Here is a 16262-nt window from a genome sequence, read left to right as displayed (position 1 = left end):
TTACCCTTCTTTAGCTTATGAAACAGTTGTTATTCGTGCCATTTCTTGATGTTTCATGGTGTACAATGGCGGTGGATTTTAAAAATAAGACATAGGTATTTTAAATGGAAATTACATGAAAAATAACGTTTGCCCTTAATAAAAACCCATTGTAAAATCATCAGTAAGTGAAACATTGATATAATTTTCATATCAGTAAATAGTCTACCTTTTTATGAAACTAGCACCAAATAGGTAATAAACAGTGTGATATAATTAGTATATTTTCTTAGCTGTGGAACTAAAAACTGAAGTTAAAGAAGAGGTAGAGGTTATTGAAGATAAACTACAATATGTAAAACTTCAGCTGTCTGCACCTCTAGAACTTAAAGACTTGGAAAATAAAACAGATGAAGATAAAACAGGTAAGATGAAACTTACTTACTTTACTCATCGTGTTCCATTTGGAACATATGGCATCTACAGTCCCCTGCATTCATCTGTTTTTGTCTAGGGTTTTCACATGTTTCCATGTTGTCTTCTAGTTCGTTGGTAATATTTCTTTTCCAAGATGTCATTGGTCTGCCTTGTTTTCTTTTCCTGGTTGGTTGGTAATCTAGGGCTTGTTTGGTTGTATCATCTTCATTTTTCCTTAATTTGAGTCCAATAAACTTCCATTTGCGTCCATTCGTTTTGGCTATCAGCTTTTGATTAGTTTTTCTCCAAAGTTCTTTGTTACTTATCCGATTTGGCCAATATATTTTCAAAATTCGTCTGAGGCATCTTTTTACGAATGTTTGAACCTTTAGTATAATGTTTTTCTCTAATTTCCAAGTTTCTGCTGCATATAGCAAAATGCTCTTTACATTAGTATTAAATATCCTGATTTTGAAGTAATATTTAAAAAAAGATTTGTCTTGGTAAAAGGTATATTAGTTTAAAAAGCCCCTATATGGCTACAAACATATGAACAAAACGTTTTCGCTCTGTAACAAGAGCATCATCAGTGTTACAAGAACATGGTGAGCCAACCACAAAATACAAAGGTCAAAGCCTTTCAAAAACAGACAAAAGTCTCATATTAATGTAAAAATAGCAAAATCCAAAGGATGGATATAATTCCTAAGGATACGGCCCTAGGGCAACATATGACTCCCACACGTGGTAAGTGGGTCAAAAGGTCACAATTAGGTCATTATGCTACAAGAGGTGACAGGCAACTCTGGAACACAGGAAATTCTTCCTTGTGGATCCTGATTTTGGTTTTGATTGTTAATTTATTGGGCTCCCAGTTTTCTTAAGCATATATGATGCATTCTGGGCTTTAGTTATCCTTCCATTAATTTCTTCTTCTATTCCACCGCTAGCTTCTATGCTTCCCAGATAGCAAACCTCTGTACGTTTTCTACTTCTCCTTCAATGAATATCGCCATTTCTCTTTCCGTATTTATCTTCATAAGTTTGGTTTTTTATGTTAATCCCTAATCCTATTTTTCTTGCTTCTTTTGTCACCTTTTTTGTCTTTTCCATATACCAGACATATTATATCATCCGCAATCTTTTTTCGGACACCAGACATATTATATCATCCGCAAAGTCTAGATCTTCAGGCTGACCGAAAGCATTATTTTAAAGTTTTATTTTTCGTTAATTTGAGTCCAATAAACTTCCATTTGCGTCCATTCGTTTTGGCTATCAGCTTTTGATTAGTTTTCTCCAAAGTTCTTTGTTACTTATCCGATTTGGCCAATATATTTTCAAAATTCGTCTGAGGTATCTTTTTACGAATGTTTGAACCTTTAGTATAATGTTGTCCCAGTCGATTAAGATAAAAAATATGGTTGGAGATAAAATACACCCTTGTCTGACTCCACTGTCTATGTTGATAGGTTGTGTGGGTATAATTTTCATAAGTTGATAATTATTTTATGTATTTTAATGGAATTCCATATTATTATCTCTTTAATATTTCCCACATTTTTTCTGTGTTAATTCGGTCAAAGGCTTATCTTGTCTAAAGTCAAGCTTGATTGTAAAACGTTTGATGTTTAAAACGCCTCCTCTTTAAATAAAACTAAAAATAACTCTAAAATATCGAGTAAATTTTTTCATGTGCTGTGAAAGAATGCTTTTATAAAGACAAAAATATCCAATACGTCTGCAATAACATAAAATACATCGCATTTCACAGTTTTTAAAATTCGCTATTGGTAAATGCCCATGTTAATAATCGCTGTTCCTCAAATCGCGACCACCGAGAATATCGTCATCTTCTTCTTCTTCTTCTTCTTCTTCTTCTTCTTCTTCTTCTTATACTTGTTGTAGATCTGTCGATCTGTTAATTCCGACGTTGAAGTATTTCTTGAGAGGTAGACTGCCAGCTAATACACAAACAAACATGGGTCTCCAACGACGGCGTCACAAGAAATCAGATCGATCATGTTCTAGTAGATGCCAGGAGAGGTAAAACTGCGTAGACGTAAGAAGCCTAAGAGGAGCTGATGGAGACACGGATCATTTTCTGGTAAAAACGAAGATAAGGACAAGAATAGCGTCCCAAAAAACACACATGAATATACCAACACAGTTATGGAATACCGAAGTTCTACGTGATAATGAGACAGAACAGAAATTTCAAAAGGCTATAAAAATAGCTCTAACACTGACAGAGGACTATAACAACATAGACTCAGCTTGGGAAAATATAAAATTAGCTCTGACAAGCGTATCAGATGAAATACTAGGACACAAAAAGAGAACAATAAAAAAATGGTTCGATGATGATTGCCTGAAATCCATAACAGGAAGAAATATGGCTAGAAGGAACATGCTACAAAACCCCTCGCACAACAACAATGAAATGTATAAACAAAGAAGAACAGAGACAAGAAAACTAATGAGAAGGAAGAAGAGGGAGTATCAGGAACAAATAATCAGAGATATAGAAAAAAAAAGAAGGAACAAACAAGCGAGACAGTTCTTCAAAGGAGTTTCAGATATCAAGACCGGGTACCAAGCAAGAAGAGGAAACTTCCTTCAAAACGACAGCGGGCAGCTTATCACTGACGACAAAGAAATCCTAAAAACCTGGAAGGAATCAACTATTAAACGACCAAGCTAACAGAAATACATCAAACACAGAAGTACATACAGCTGAAATAGAAGACCAATACCCGACATACGAAGAATTAATACAGGCAATTAAAAAACTTAAAAATAAAAAGACACCAGGTAGCGATGGTATACCCGCAGAGTGCTTAAAACATGGAGGAGAAGCGTTGTACAGTTCTATATACAAGCTAATTCAAGACATTTGGGAGAAGAAACAATGCCAGATGAATGGAAAGAAGGAGTTATTGTACCAATAAACAAAAAAGGAAACAAAAAAGCAATGTATGAACTACCGGGGAATATCACTCCCAAACACCACCTATAAAATCCTTGCAAAAATCCTGCTAGAAAGAACCAAAAAATACACAGAAGAAATCGTTGGAGATTATCAATGCGGATTTAGACCGGGCCGCTCTACTATTGACCAGATATTCACAATAAAACAGATAATGGAAAAATGCTGGGAATTTGATCGTGAGCTTCATCAGATGTTCATAGATTTTAAACAAGCATTTGATAGAGTATGCAGGGATAGACTGTGGACAGCGATGCAGGAACTTGGCTTTCCAAAAAAACTAGTCAGATTGATACGGATGTGTATGGAACAGTTACGATGTAAGGTGAGAGTTGGACAACAATACTCGGAGACATTTTAAATAAACAATGGACTAAAACGGGCAGATGCACTTTCACCACAACTCTTCAATTTAGCTCTGGAGCACATAATCAGAAGTGCAAGAATAGAAAAACCCAATACAGTATTTCATCGAGAAGGACCAAACTTACTACTGGCATTTGCAGACGATATCGATCTAATAGGTAACACACGATTAAGGATGAAAGAGACTTTCGTGAGGTTCGAGAAGATGGGGCTCCAAATCAACGAAAACAAGACGAAATATATGTATATGAGCCGCAATAACCAAAGCAGAGACAGAATTGGTCAGAACATCACCATCGATGACTTTAACTTTGAGCGCGTTAGAGAATTCAAGTATCTTGGAACAACAATAACTGAAGACAATAACGGATCACAAGAAATAAACAACAGGATACAGGCCGGCAACAGATGTCTTTTTGCCCTTAAACCTTATAAAATCAAAACAATTAACAAGACGTACGAAGATACAAGTCTATAAAACAATCATACGACCCGTTGTGATGTATGGAAACGAAACGTGGACGATAACAAAGGCAAACGAAGACAGGCTACTTGTTTGGGAAAGAAGAATCCTAAGCAAGATCTTTGGTCCTGTGCTGGATGAAGCATCAGGACAATATAGGATAAGAACTAACAAAGAGCTCGAAGAACTTTACCCAGACGCCAACATCATAAAAGAAATAAAGTCCAGAAGACTCCAATGGGCGGGACACCTCAGAAGACATTCTGACCAAAGAACAGTAAGACTGGTATGGGAGGAAGTCCCAACTGGAAGGAGACCACGCGGACGCCCTCGACTCCAGTGGCGAGATAATATAGCAGGAGACCTAAGCGCGATGGGCGTGGAGAATTGGATGGAGGTTGCTCAAGACAGAAAACAGTGGAGGCATGTTGTCGAGTTGGCTAAAACCCACGAACGGTTGTAACGCCACGGAGTAAGTAAGTAAGACTGCCAGCTATTTCTCCATCTTTTTGGTGGTCTCCTCGGTGGACGCTTGCCTGCTGGTTTTCATTCTAGAGCAATTCTTGGTAGTTTGTGCTCCTCCATTATTTTTACATGACTGAACCATTCTTTTCGTCTTTGCCTACCCCATCTGACTACATCTTGCACGCCACATTGTTCCCTGATGATGTTGTTTAGTATTCTATCTCTTCTTGTCTTCCCTGCTATTGCTCTTAGTGTCTTCATTTCGGCTGTTTGTAGCATGCTTTTGGGTTTATTGGTGTCTTCTCTTGATTCAATGCCATAGGTCATAACGGGTCTGATGCAAGTTTTATAAATTCTAACTTTGAGAATATCGTAATATGTAGTTATTATTATAATACCCGCTTTACACCAACAATAAATTGATGAAGAAATTAATTAAGTTCTTCAACGTCAAATTTGACGTATACAAACGTCTTACGTATTACATCCAATTTTGCCGTGAATAAAAAGAAAATGAAGAAATTTGACTAAATAGAGCATGTTCTGTTATAGGACATGTTTTATTTCGTCAAATTTCTTCATTTTCACGGTAAAATCACAGCACACTTTTGATGATCTGTGGTTAAAATTGGATGTCAAACTGTGTTTTGTACTACAAACTATACATTTTGTACACGTCAAATTTGGTCTTGAATAAATTCGTCAATTTCTTGATCAATTTATTGTTGGTGTACTAAAGGGGGAAATAGGTTTAGAGGTTCCAAAATTTCGAATATTTGGAACTAGCATGAATCGATAGTATTACTATTCAAGAATCTGTTCTGAAAATTTCAAAGCAAAATTCGAAGTCCTTCCCAAGTTATGAGAATTATACGGAGCGCACTCGCGTAGAGCGCAATCTATGATTTTTTTCAAACGCGTTTTTCTCGAAACGACTTTTTTTCGGCTTGCGTGACGTCAAGCTCAAAAAATAATAAACCAATTTTAAATAAACAAAGTGATTATTGTTCGTTATTAAATTGTCTTCGATATGAACCTCCAATCGTAAAAAAAGATGGGTTTTAAGTGTATTTTAAGGGCACATAGCTGAAAAAAAAACGTTAAAAATTGATGGTTTTTTTTCAAACTTGCGTAATTTTTCAAATTTTTGATTTTTTAGCAGATTTGAGGTTCATATCGAAGAGAAACTTGTAATGAACGTAAACATTTTTGGATTTTTGATTTTAGGCGTAAATTACGACCTCTACATGTCCGCAAGCGACATGTTCGTGCAGCGAAAGTCCATGGGTGGAGGCCTAAAACTGCTCTATTTTTAAATATAATAACTTAAAAAAATTTTGGACATATACTTTAGAATTCGTATAAAATGATCCCAAAGTTGCAAAAAAAAATTTTACCTAAAAAAAATTTTTAAAAAACATGAAAAATCGGGCTTCTAAACCTATTTCCTCCCTTAAGTATTTACTCCTATAAAATTCACGGTTCCTAATAATCGCCAGATGCTACGTCACGTTCGCCGTGAATATCATAATATTTATTCTATAAATAAACACGTTTTGTGAGGCATTGAATGCAAAGTAGATATCTAATATTTAGTCACCAGTCACCGTTATTGAATTTACTAAGGAACGGTTGTTACTAGTGATTTTTAATTCACCGTGAATAAATCACCATTAGTGAAATCACATACCACCACTACTACGTAATCAATGAGCAATGTATCATCTCTCTTATCTTATGGCAACATTGATCTACTATTCCTTTCTACTGGTGCTAGCTCCTAAGAACGCGACGCCGACGTTGTCATGTATGACTTACACAGAATATTATCGTACTTTTAGATGTTTTCTATATACAGAGAGGGGCTAAATTATGGAATAAATTCATTTTCTCTATATTTTGACGATTTCGGAAAAACATCCTGAAACAGGTCGATTTTTATTTTTAAATTACAATGTTTTGGCATATCTTTCATACTAGTGACGTTATTCGCTGTGAGCCGATGAGTAGAGGGGATTTGACAGTTTTTGCCAGCGCTGTTAGTGGCAGTTTTGTTCATTGAATTTGAACAATTTTATCAGAAAAGTATAAGTTTCAAACCGCGAGAGAACGCTACCGACGAAACCGACAACCAGTAAAACACAGGTAACCTCTAAATTTCACATAAACTTCTTCTTTTTCTCAATGGGCTCTTGCGTAAGCAATCATCTAGTCGCACGAATTTATATATTAAATAATAAAATTATAATGAATAAAATAAAAAAAAAACATAATTACTTTTACTATCAGTTCTGTGTATTCGTTCAGTAATCAGGTTACAATTATTTCAGTTCATAATTTGTGTTTTTCTAGATAAATATCTTATTTTCTCGTTTTGAATATTTCACATACACCAATTTTATCAGAAAAGTACAAGTTTCAAACTGCGAGAGAGCGCTACCGTCGAAACTCACAGCCAATCCATCTGAGCATGATGACGTAATTGATGATTTTTTTAAATGGGAATAGGGGTCGTGTGATAGCTCATTTGAAAGGGCGTTCAATTTTATATTCAGTAATATAAACAATAGTATCATTATTTTTACAGGGTGATCAAAAAATAATTTTTGAATTAAATTAATTGACGCAAAAAAGAAAATGTATGTAATTTATTTAACTCAAAATACATTTTACTGCTGTCAGTAAGTAGAGAAGATTATTTATTTCACAAATAAACATTTCTTTCCGCTTAAATTACACCACAAACAGCATCCCACCTACCTCTTGGCAATTTGAACATATAATTTAAGGGGATGGGTATTCATTTTTTTCGAATCCTGAGAAAACTAATGAGTATTTTTGAAAAACTTAAACCCATAATGAAAGATTACGTTATTAGCGAGGGCCGAAATTCCCTGAGAACTTCTATAATGTTTATTTTAATAAGTTACAGGGGTGAAAAACTAAGAGAAAATTTAGTGTGATTTTTAATTTAAAATATCTCATTCAAAATAAACTTTTTATTTATTCTAAGGGACTTACGGCCCTCGGCAATAATTTAGTCTTTCATTCTGCGTTTAAATTTTTCAAAAATATTTATTGGTTTTTTCAGGATTCGAAAACAATGAACGCAATGTCCGTGGTAATATTTCCAAATCTATCTTTGTCATACAACGCACCCAGTCGAATAGAATATTGTCAGCATATTGTCAGTCAGACAGTGACAATCAGTGACAATTTTAAATATTTGACATGGGATCGGGAATATTTTGAGTTGTTGATTAAATAATATTGATAATGTATTTGATAAATAATTTATTTAAGACGTGAACTTAAAAAGTTATTTATTGTTTATTATTTATGGAAGATCCAAGCAGAGAATACATCAGGACTGTGATCCAAGTATTTTGTTGTTAAAGATGTTCAAAATTGTAAGCGTTCCATAGTAACAATATATTATTAAAAAATCACTTTAACACTTTTCCTCTTTTCTCGATTGAGTATTAGTTTGTGTTGTACGTATAAATTATTACAATCACTGAATACATAGTTAGTGAAAAAATTATCACATTTATTAACTGAATTAATAATTTGCAATTATACAAATAACAGTTATCCAAGAACATTCAAAAGCCATCTCTTTAAAGTTAATGATGGCATTGTTAAGTAGAATGACATTCTAGTAATGTTTACATATCCATACCAGTGTGAATTTTACTACACGTAATTTGCCGTGTAAAGACAGGAAAAGTAGGGACAGCCGTAAAATATTTGCGAATTATGTACCGATGGTCTTAAGCGAAAAGCAATGTTTATTTGTAAAATAAACATTTTTTTCTATTTTCTGGCAGCAATAGAATGTATTTTGAGTTAAATAAATTGCATACATTGTTCTTTTGTGTCAATTAATTAAATTCAAAAATTATTTTTTTGGCCACCCTGTATAAATAATTACGTCATAACGCTCACATGGATGACGCCACTAGTATGAAATATATGCCAAAAAATTTTAATTTAAAAGTAAAAATCGACCTGTTTCGGGATTTTTCTCCAAAGTCCTCCATTTTAGAGAAAATGAATTTATTCCATAATTTAGCCCCTTTCTGTATAAATAAAGTATATGTTACAGTTTAAGTTGATTATCCAGTTGGAGTTGACTATTCCTAATTCGAGTCAACTCAAACGGCTGGTTTTAGTAAAAGTTGATTTTAATTATAAAATGAAGATTTTTATTCAATATTATTTCCTGATATATGCAAATCAAATTTGATAGGTTTTAAGAGATAGTTATTGCGCATTTTTTGAAATGCAATTAAGAATTTTATATTCACCATTGGTGCGTATGCACACCAATGGTGAATATAAAATTCTTAATTGTATGTTACAAAATGTGCAATAACTACGTCTTAAAACCCACCAAATTTCATTTGCATATCTCAACCGGTTTTAAAGCAATAAATAAATCATCAGTCATCAGTTTGTAAGAAAAAATTCAACATCCCATATCTCGGAAACGAAGCATTTGCTGACATATATGTTTATAAAGCAAACGGTCATTATTTTTCATGCAGAATTGCCTCTTGAAGTTTGTCGCACTTATTTAGAAACACCCTGTATTGATAGATAACATGGTAAGTTGTTAAAGTACCTAACTTTTTTATTATCCAACATTAGCGAATCAATAAAAAACAGAATGTTAAGAAAACCTAAGGCTATAGTTGGGTTTCAATTTCAGTATTTTATAAATGCTAGAATATTCCATAGGGTGTTGCGAACTTTGAGAAAAAAACACAGTTTGATTCATACACCCGGTATATAATGAAAATTTACCTATTTAGCAACAATATTATTACAGAGATATTACTAAAGAATAAGGCATATAACATACTAAAAAAAGCACTTAAATCGGACAACAGGTTTAGGAGATACGAGACATCAAAAATGACTCATTTTTTGGGGTGCCTGTTTTCTCTGACGCGCAGTGTATGTAACATGTTTAATATCTATCGTGGCGTGGCGTAGACCATTCGTGAGACAATCGTGCTGCACGAACATATGTTTACATTTCGTGTAACACGGGCCAACTACGTAAGCGTGAGCCACGTTCGTTATTCAGTAGTAATGTCAACCCGCCTTAACTTATATTGTATTTATTTTTGTAAATACTTTACTTTATCGTGTCATTCATAAAATTTCGGCCCAGTATCGGGCTACGTCGGTTCCATGTTCGTTGAGGAGTCACAAATCTTCGAGGGTACACCGATAAGGACAGTTTCTGCATTTAAAAAGATGTTCCATATTCTGAGTTTCTCCACAGTCACAGTTCACATCATCTTGGTCTATTTTCCCCCATTTTACCATGTTTGATTTCACTGGAGCGACCCCCGTTCTTATCCTATTCATAGTTTTCCAAGTTTTAAAGAGTCTAGAGACTGGCCCGTCCATTGAACCTGAGGAAGAGGAAAATATTCAGGCGGTTCATCCTGCACTGTTCCAAGGAAGCTTTTCATGGATTTTAGTCGCTTTCGTGGTGTTCGAGCTTTGTATAGGGCATGCCGCTCGTCCGCAATCTGTTTAATTTTCTCTATGTGCTTTGCAACGCGTCTGCGTGTTGGGGGTTCTGCAAACCCCGCTGCTTCATATAGGTTTGAGAGTGGCGTTGGTTTCATGCACCCCGTTACTATCCTGCATGTTTCATTTAGCGCAGTATTACCTTGTTTAGCGTGGGCAGATCTGCCCCAAACTGGGCACGCATATTCAGCAGTTGAGAAACACAGTGCCTGTGCCGTTGTTCTTAAGACGCTAAGACATGCACCCCATTTACTTCCCGTTAGTTTTCTGAGTATGCTGTTCCTAGTTGTTACTTTCCCTCTCGTTTTTATGCAATGTTGTCTGTAGGTGAAGGACCGGTCCAGAGTTACTCCAAGATATATAGGTTGATCTGTGTGCTCTAGTATATTACCATTCCACACAATTTGGAGTTTTCGCTTGGCTTCCTTTGTGCGAAGGTGAAAGGCGCAGACTTGTGTTTTAGAGGGATTGGGTCTCAGGGAATTATGTAGATAGTACTCTGTCATTGTTTTTAAGGTAGTTTCAAGTTTCTCCTCCACTTCTTCAAAGCTATTTCCTTGGGCACATATTGCGAGATCGTCAGCATAGAGGAAATGCTTGTAAATTGCTTGGAAATGCATTTTTGTAAATGATAATTTTAATCTCGAGTAGTTGATAATTATATTTTTTTTCTGATTCAAATAAAAGAGGTCGTAGAAAAAATATAGTATTTTACTCATATGTAACTGCTCGTGTCGCAAACTTCATTATCGTGAGGAGTAGCCATCATTACATGCTCGTTGAATAATAGACTTTTATTAGATATCTTAACGAATACAAAACGATCATTAATCTATAATAATAATGTTGCTGCATGTGAATGATTAAAATATAAATTGCTAGAATATCTATCATCACAAACTCACAACGATGACGTCGCTTTATCGCATTCACATTTCTGAGAATTTACTGCCTCAATTATACCCATCTAAAGAGGCTATTACATCTTGCTAAATTTAGTGTCCGATATTTAGAACGTACTGAATTCAGGATATAGTGTAATCGCATTTAGTCAGTTATGTAGCATCCTAATTAGGATGGTTTTCGACATTCTAAATGGCTAAATAGTCGGGACTATAACGTCGCCCTCGTTAGCGAAATTATTCCGACTCGATTTTTTTGCACAAACTTTCTCAAAAACAGGTCCGTATAACAAATTCACAGGGTGCCAGGCGGTGCAGTGGTCGAAAAATTGTTTAAACAATTTTTCTATACAAATTCACAAAAATAATTGTTTCATTTCGAACAAGTTTTTTAGATAACTTGGGTCATTCTGAGCCAAAAAGGTTTCTAGTCATTTTTCTCTAAAATTGATTGTTGTCGAGATATACGCGATTTAATATTTGAAAAATGCAAAATGCGAAAATGGCTATTTTAATCTTTAACTACACGCGCTGGCGTACTTTGTACGCCAGATATAAGAATTCTACTAGAAATATATTTAAAAATTTAATTTTTGACCTTGCTTATCTCTCTAACCTATAACTGGAATGTGCTTTACAATTTGGTTTTAGTTTCGTATAGTCGGCGTTCTGGAAAGATCGTAATTTACATTTTATTATTTGTTGTTTCCGGTGGTGGACAATATACCCCAGTATTATATTACTATAAGTCGTAATATAAGTACATATTTTATTTGTTTTTTAGTCATTATGGCACAAAATATATTTATCTTTATAAACAATACTTTTTCTCCTGTAAAAAATCACATTTAAAAAAAATTTTTATTAGTAATTTTATTTATCATGGAATCCAGTTATTCCATGATTCCAGTTATAAATCCCAATTGGCTTACTGAAAAGGAACTCCAAGTATTCACTGATGCCGAATAAGGTTTATAACAAACAACTAAGTGTATTTTTTCAACAAAAATTAATCAAATCTGCTGTTTTTAAGTGTATTTTCTTGTGGCGTACAAAGTACGCCACGCGTGTAGTTATGTTATAACTTGATGCGCGGGTACTTAAAGGTTAAGGCTTAATAATTTGATTAAAAATTATTATTATGAAAGTAAAAAGTGACCAAATCAAAGATTAAAACCCCCTCTTTCAAGATCCTGAAGAAACTTTAGTCATTATTTTATTACGAAGCTGTTATTTTTAATTACATATTAACAATTAGCGCTATAGGCTGTATCGTCTCCCTGGTTAGCGAAATTATTTCGATTAGATTTTTGAAGTTATACTTCTTTACGATCGAGAGTGAAATTTTATAATACCGGGCGCATGCGCACACAGACAGTATGCAAATTCGTTGCTAATCTTTCAAGATATGTATGTATCAGCGCTGTCAGCGCCAATAAGTCATTAAAAGGATATATTAGTGTTTTTAGTAAATGTATCATTTATTATAATTTTTGTGTCTTTGGATTTGTCTTCCTCGGGAATAAGATATTTTATAATAATAGTAAGTATATTTAAAGTATTTTTGTATACTTCACTTGGTCTATTAAATTTGTCAGTATGTATGAGAAATCTTGTAACTTGTCAAAGCAAAGGAATATAGCTCAGTGGTCGAGCGATTTTTGGTATTGTTTTAATAAAAAATTTTTAAAAGTGGTAGGTAAGAAAGTTAGTTTAATATTTAAATAAAATACAAATAACCTGTTAAGTATATTTATTTCTTTGAAATTATATAATAAAAGTATAACTTCTTACATGCTGCGTACAAAGTACACACACATTCTTTTTTTTTTGCACAAACTTTAACTTCAAGTATTACGTACCGCAATTTTTGGAGATTTTTGCCCCCCCCTCCTCCTCCAACCTGCGTTACGTAATACTTGAACGTCCCCTTATAACAAATCCACAGGTTTTTTCACTTCGGACAATTTTTTTAGATAATTTGGGCCATTCTGAGCAAAAAAGGTCTCTTGTGATTTTTCTCTAAAATTGATTGTTGTCTATTTACACGCGATTTAAAATTTGAAAAATGCGGAAATAGCCATTTTCAACGCTTAATAACTCGATTAAAAATGATTATTATATAGCGCTAATTGTTAATAATTAAAAATAATAGCTTTGTAATAAAATAATGACAAAATTTCTTCAGGCTCTTGAAGGAGAGGTTTTAAACTTTGATTTGGTCACTTTCTGACTTTCATAATAATAATTATTTTTAATTAAAATATTAAGCCTTGAAAATAGCCATTTTCGCATTTTTCAAATTTTAAATTGCGTATAACTCGACAAAAAATAATTTTAGAGAAAAATCACAAGAGACCTTTTTTGCCCAGAATGACCCATATAATCTAAAAAAAAAAAGTATTCGACGTGAAAAAATTGATTTTTTGAATTTGTTTAAAAAAAATGTTCAAACAATTCGCCAACCTCGGCACCTCCCAGCACCCTGTGGATTTGTTATAAGGACCTCTTTTTGAGTAAATTTATGCAAAAAAGTCGAATCGGAATAATTTCGAACGGGGGCGAAGGTACAGCACCGTCTAAAATCGGATGGGTGTACAATCAGAGAAACAATCTGGTAATCTGTACAATCTGTACCTTTTGTACCCAAAACCATAAACATGTCATCGACACGTAATTATTCACTCGACACGTCCGTCACTCAAGCTGGTTGTTCAAATCTGATTGCTTTTGTTTTTTTTTTACCTGCTTTTAAAAGTTTTACCTACTTAAACCGACCCCCTGTGGTTTTAACACTTGGTTTTCAAACCCTGTCTCCTGTCTTTTATAATTTATGATCCTAAATTTAGAATAGTGTAATCGCGAGCTTCAGTGACTGAATTTAATGTCCTAAATCGTATCCTGAATATCGGTGCTGAATTTAGCATAATGTAATACCCACTTAAGAGGCTATTACATCTTGCTAAATTTAGTGTCCGATATTTAGAACGTACTGAATTCAGGACCATCCTAATTAGGATGCTAACTGACTAAATGCGATTACACTATCCTGAATTCAGTACGTTCTAAATATCGGACACTAAATTTAGCAAGATGTAATAGCTTCTTAAGTATACAAAGCGTTCTCTATGACTCACTGGATGTTTCCGTTTTTATTTTAGGTCTTTCTAACAAGAATAATGGAATGGATATTTTGAAAACATTACCTGGGGATTCATTTAACAAACAACAAATAAGTCTAAACTCCGAAGAAGTAACAATAAATAATGATATTTGTGCTAGAGATATTAATTACAAAAATAATTTGGAAGTTGAGACTGGAGAAGGACTTTACAAATGTGAAATTTGTTTTAAGAGGTTTAATAAAACAAGTAATTTGAAACAACATTTGACAGTGCACACTGGAGAAAAACCGTACAAGTGTGAAATTTGTTTAAAGCAGTTTACTAAAACAAGTCATTTGAAAAGACATTCGAAAATACATACTGGTGAAAAACCTCACAAGTGTGAAATTTGTTTTAAGGCATTTACTCAATCAGACAGTTTGAAAAATCATTTGAGAATACATACTGGGGAAAAACCTCATAAGTGTGAAATTTGTTTTAAGGAATTTACTGAATCAAACCATTTAAAACGTCATTTGAGAGTGCACACTGGTGAAAAACCTTACAAGTGTGAAATTTGTTTTAAGCAGTTTAGCAAAGCAGGTCAGCTGAAAACACATGTGAGAGTGCACACTGGTGAAAAGTCTTACAAGTGTGAAATTTGTTTGAAGCCATTTGGTGAAGCAGATAATTTGAAAAGACATTTGAGAATGCACACTGGGGAAAAACTTTATAAGTGTGAAATTTGTTTTAAGGCATTTACTGAATCAGGTAGTTTAAAAAATCATTTGAGAATACACACTGGGGAAAAACCTTATAAGTGTAAAATTTGTTTTAAGGAATTTACTGAATCAAAAAATTTGAAATGTCATTTGAGAGTGCACACTGGTGAAAAACCTTATAAGTGTGAAATTTGTTTTATGCAGTTTACCGCAGCAAGTACTTTAAAAGTACATTTGAGAGTGCACACTGGTGAAAAGCCTTATAAGTGTGAAATTTGTTTTAAGACATTTACTATATCAGGCAATTTGAAAAATCATTTGAGAATACACACTGGGGAAAAACCTTATAAGTGTGAAATTTGTTTTAAGGAATTTACTGGATCACAAAATTTAAAATGTCATTTGAGAGTGCACACTGGTGAAAAGCCTTACCAGTGTGAAATTTGTTCTAAGTCATTTCGTGAAGCAGGAAATTTGAAAAAACATTTGAGAGTGCACACAAGAAGCAGTTTAGCGAAACAAGCAGTTTAAAAAGACGTGTAACAAATCTCCTTCTTCTTCTTCTTCTTCTTCTTCTTCTTTTTCTTCTTCTTCTTCGTCGTCTAGCCATTCACGTCCACATCTGAACATAAGCCTCTTCAAATCTTTCTTTCCATTGTTTTTTGTTGTACGCTACTTGTAGCCAATTTTTCCCGACAGTCCGTTTCAGATCAGATGTCCATCTCATAGGAGGTCTGACTCTTTGTCTTTTGTGTTGGTATGGTCTCCAGGTTAGAATTGTTCTGTGCCATTTGTTTAGATCGCTCCTAGATACATGTCCAGCGTATTTCCATTTCAATTTTAACGATTTTTGTACCACATCGGTGACTTTGGTTTTCTGTCATATCCATGTGTTTGTTTTCCTGTCCTTAAGTGATATGCCAAGCATAGATCTTTCCATCGCGTGTTAAGTGACCCTGAGTATGTTCATATTCTTTTTTGTGATTGTCGATGTTTGTGCCCCATATGTTAATATCGGAATAACGCATGCATCAAAAACTTTCGATCTAAGATGTAGTTCAATTTGCTGATGTCTGAGTATATAGTTCAGTTTGCCAAATGCTACCAATGCTAACTTTCTTCTTTGTCCTAAGTATATATATTCTTCAACTTTTTCTATAACTTTTTCGTTTATTATTGTCACGGTTTCTTCGGAGTGCATGATTTTTGTTTGGTTTAAATTCATTTTCAGTCCTATTTTAGAAGATTCGATGTGTAGTTCTGAAAGCATGGTTTGCAGTTCTTGTAGGTCAGTAGCTATCAGGA

General features: G+C 34.0%; 1 protein-coding gene across 1 annotated transcript in view; it reads left to right on the top strand.

Annotated features, from left to right (window-relative positions):
- Positions 1–16262, top strand: part of LOC126890115 (zinc finger protein 91-like) — a 74318-nt gene that overhangs the window by 34572 nt on the left and 23484 nt on the right. Inside the window, exons 3-4 of the mRNA XM_050658962.1 lie at positions 273–404; positions 14293–15486. Coding sequence (XP_050514919.1) covers positions 273–404; positions 14293–15486 — 1326 coding nt within the window. The remainder of the gene's footprint in view (positions 1–272; positions 405–14292; positions 15487–16262) is intronic.

Source organism: Diabrotica virgifera, chromosome 8, assembly GCF_917563875.1.
Source record: "Diabrotica virgifera virgifera chromosome 8, PGI_DIABVI_V3a".
In the NCBI taxonomy this organism is placed as follows: Eukaryota; Metazoa; Arthropoda; class Insecta; order Coleoptera; family Chrysomelidae; genus Diabrotica; species Diabrotica virgifera.
Note: the sequence above shows the minus strand (reverse complement) of the source record. Positions and strands in the feature narration are given on the sequence as shown.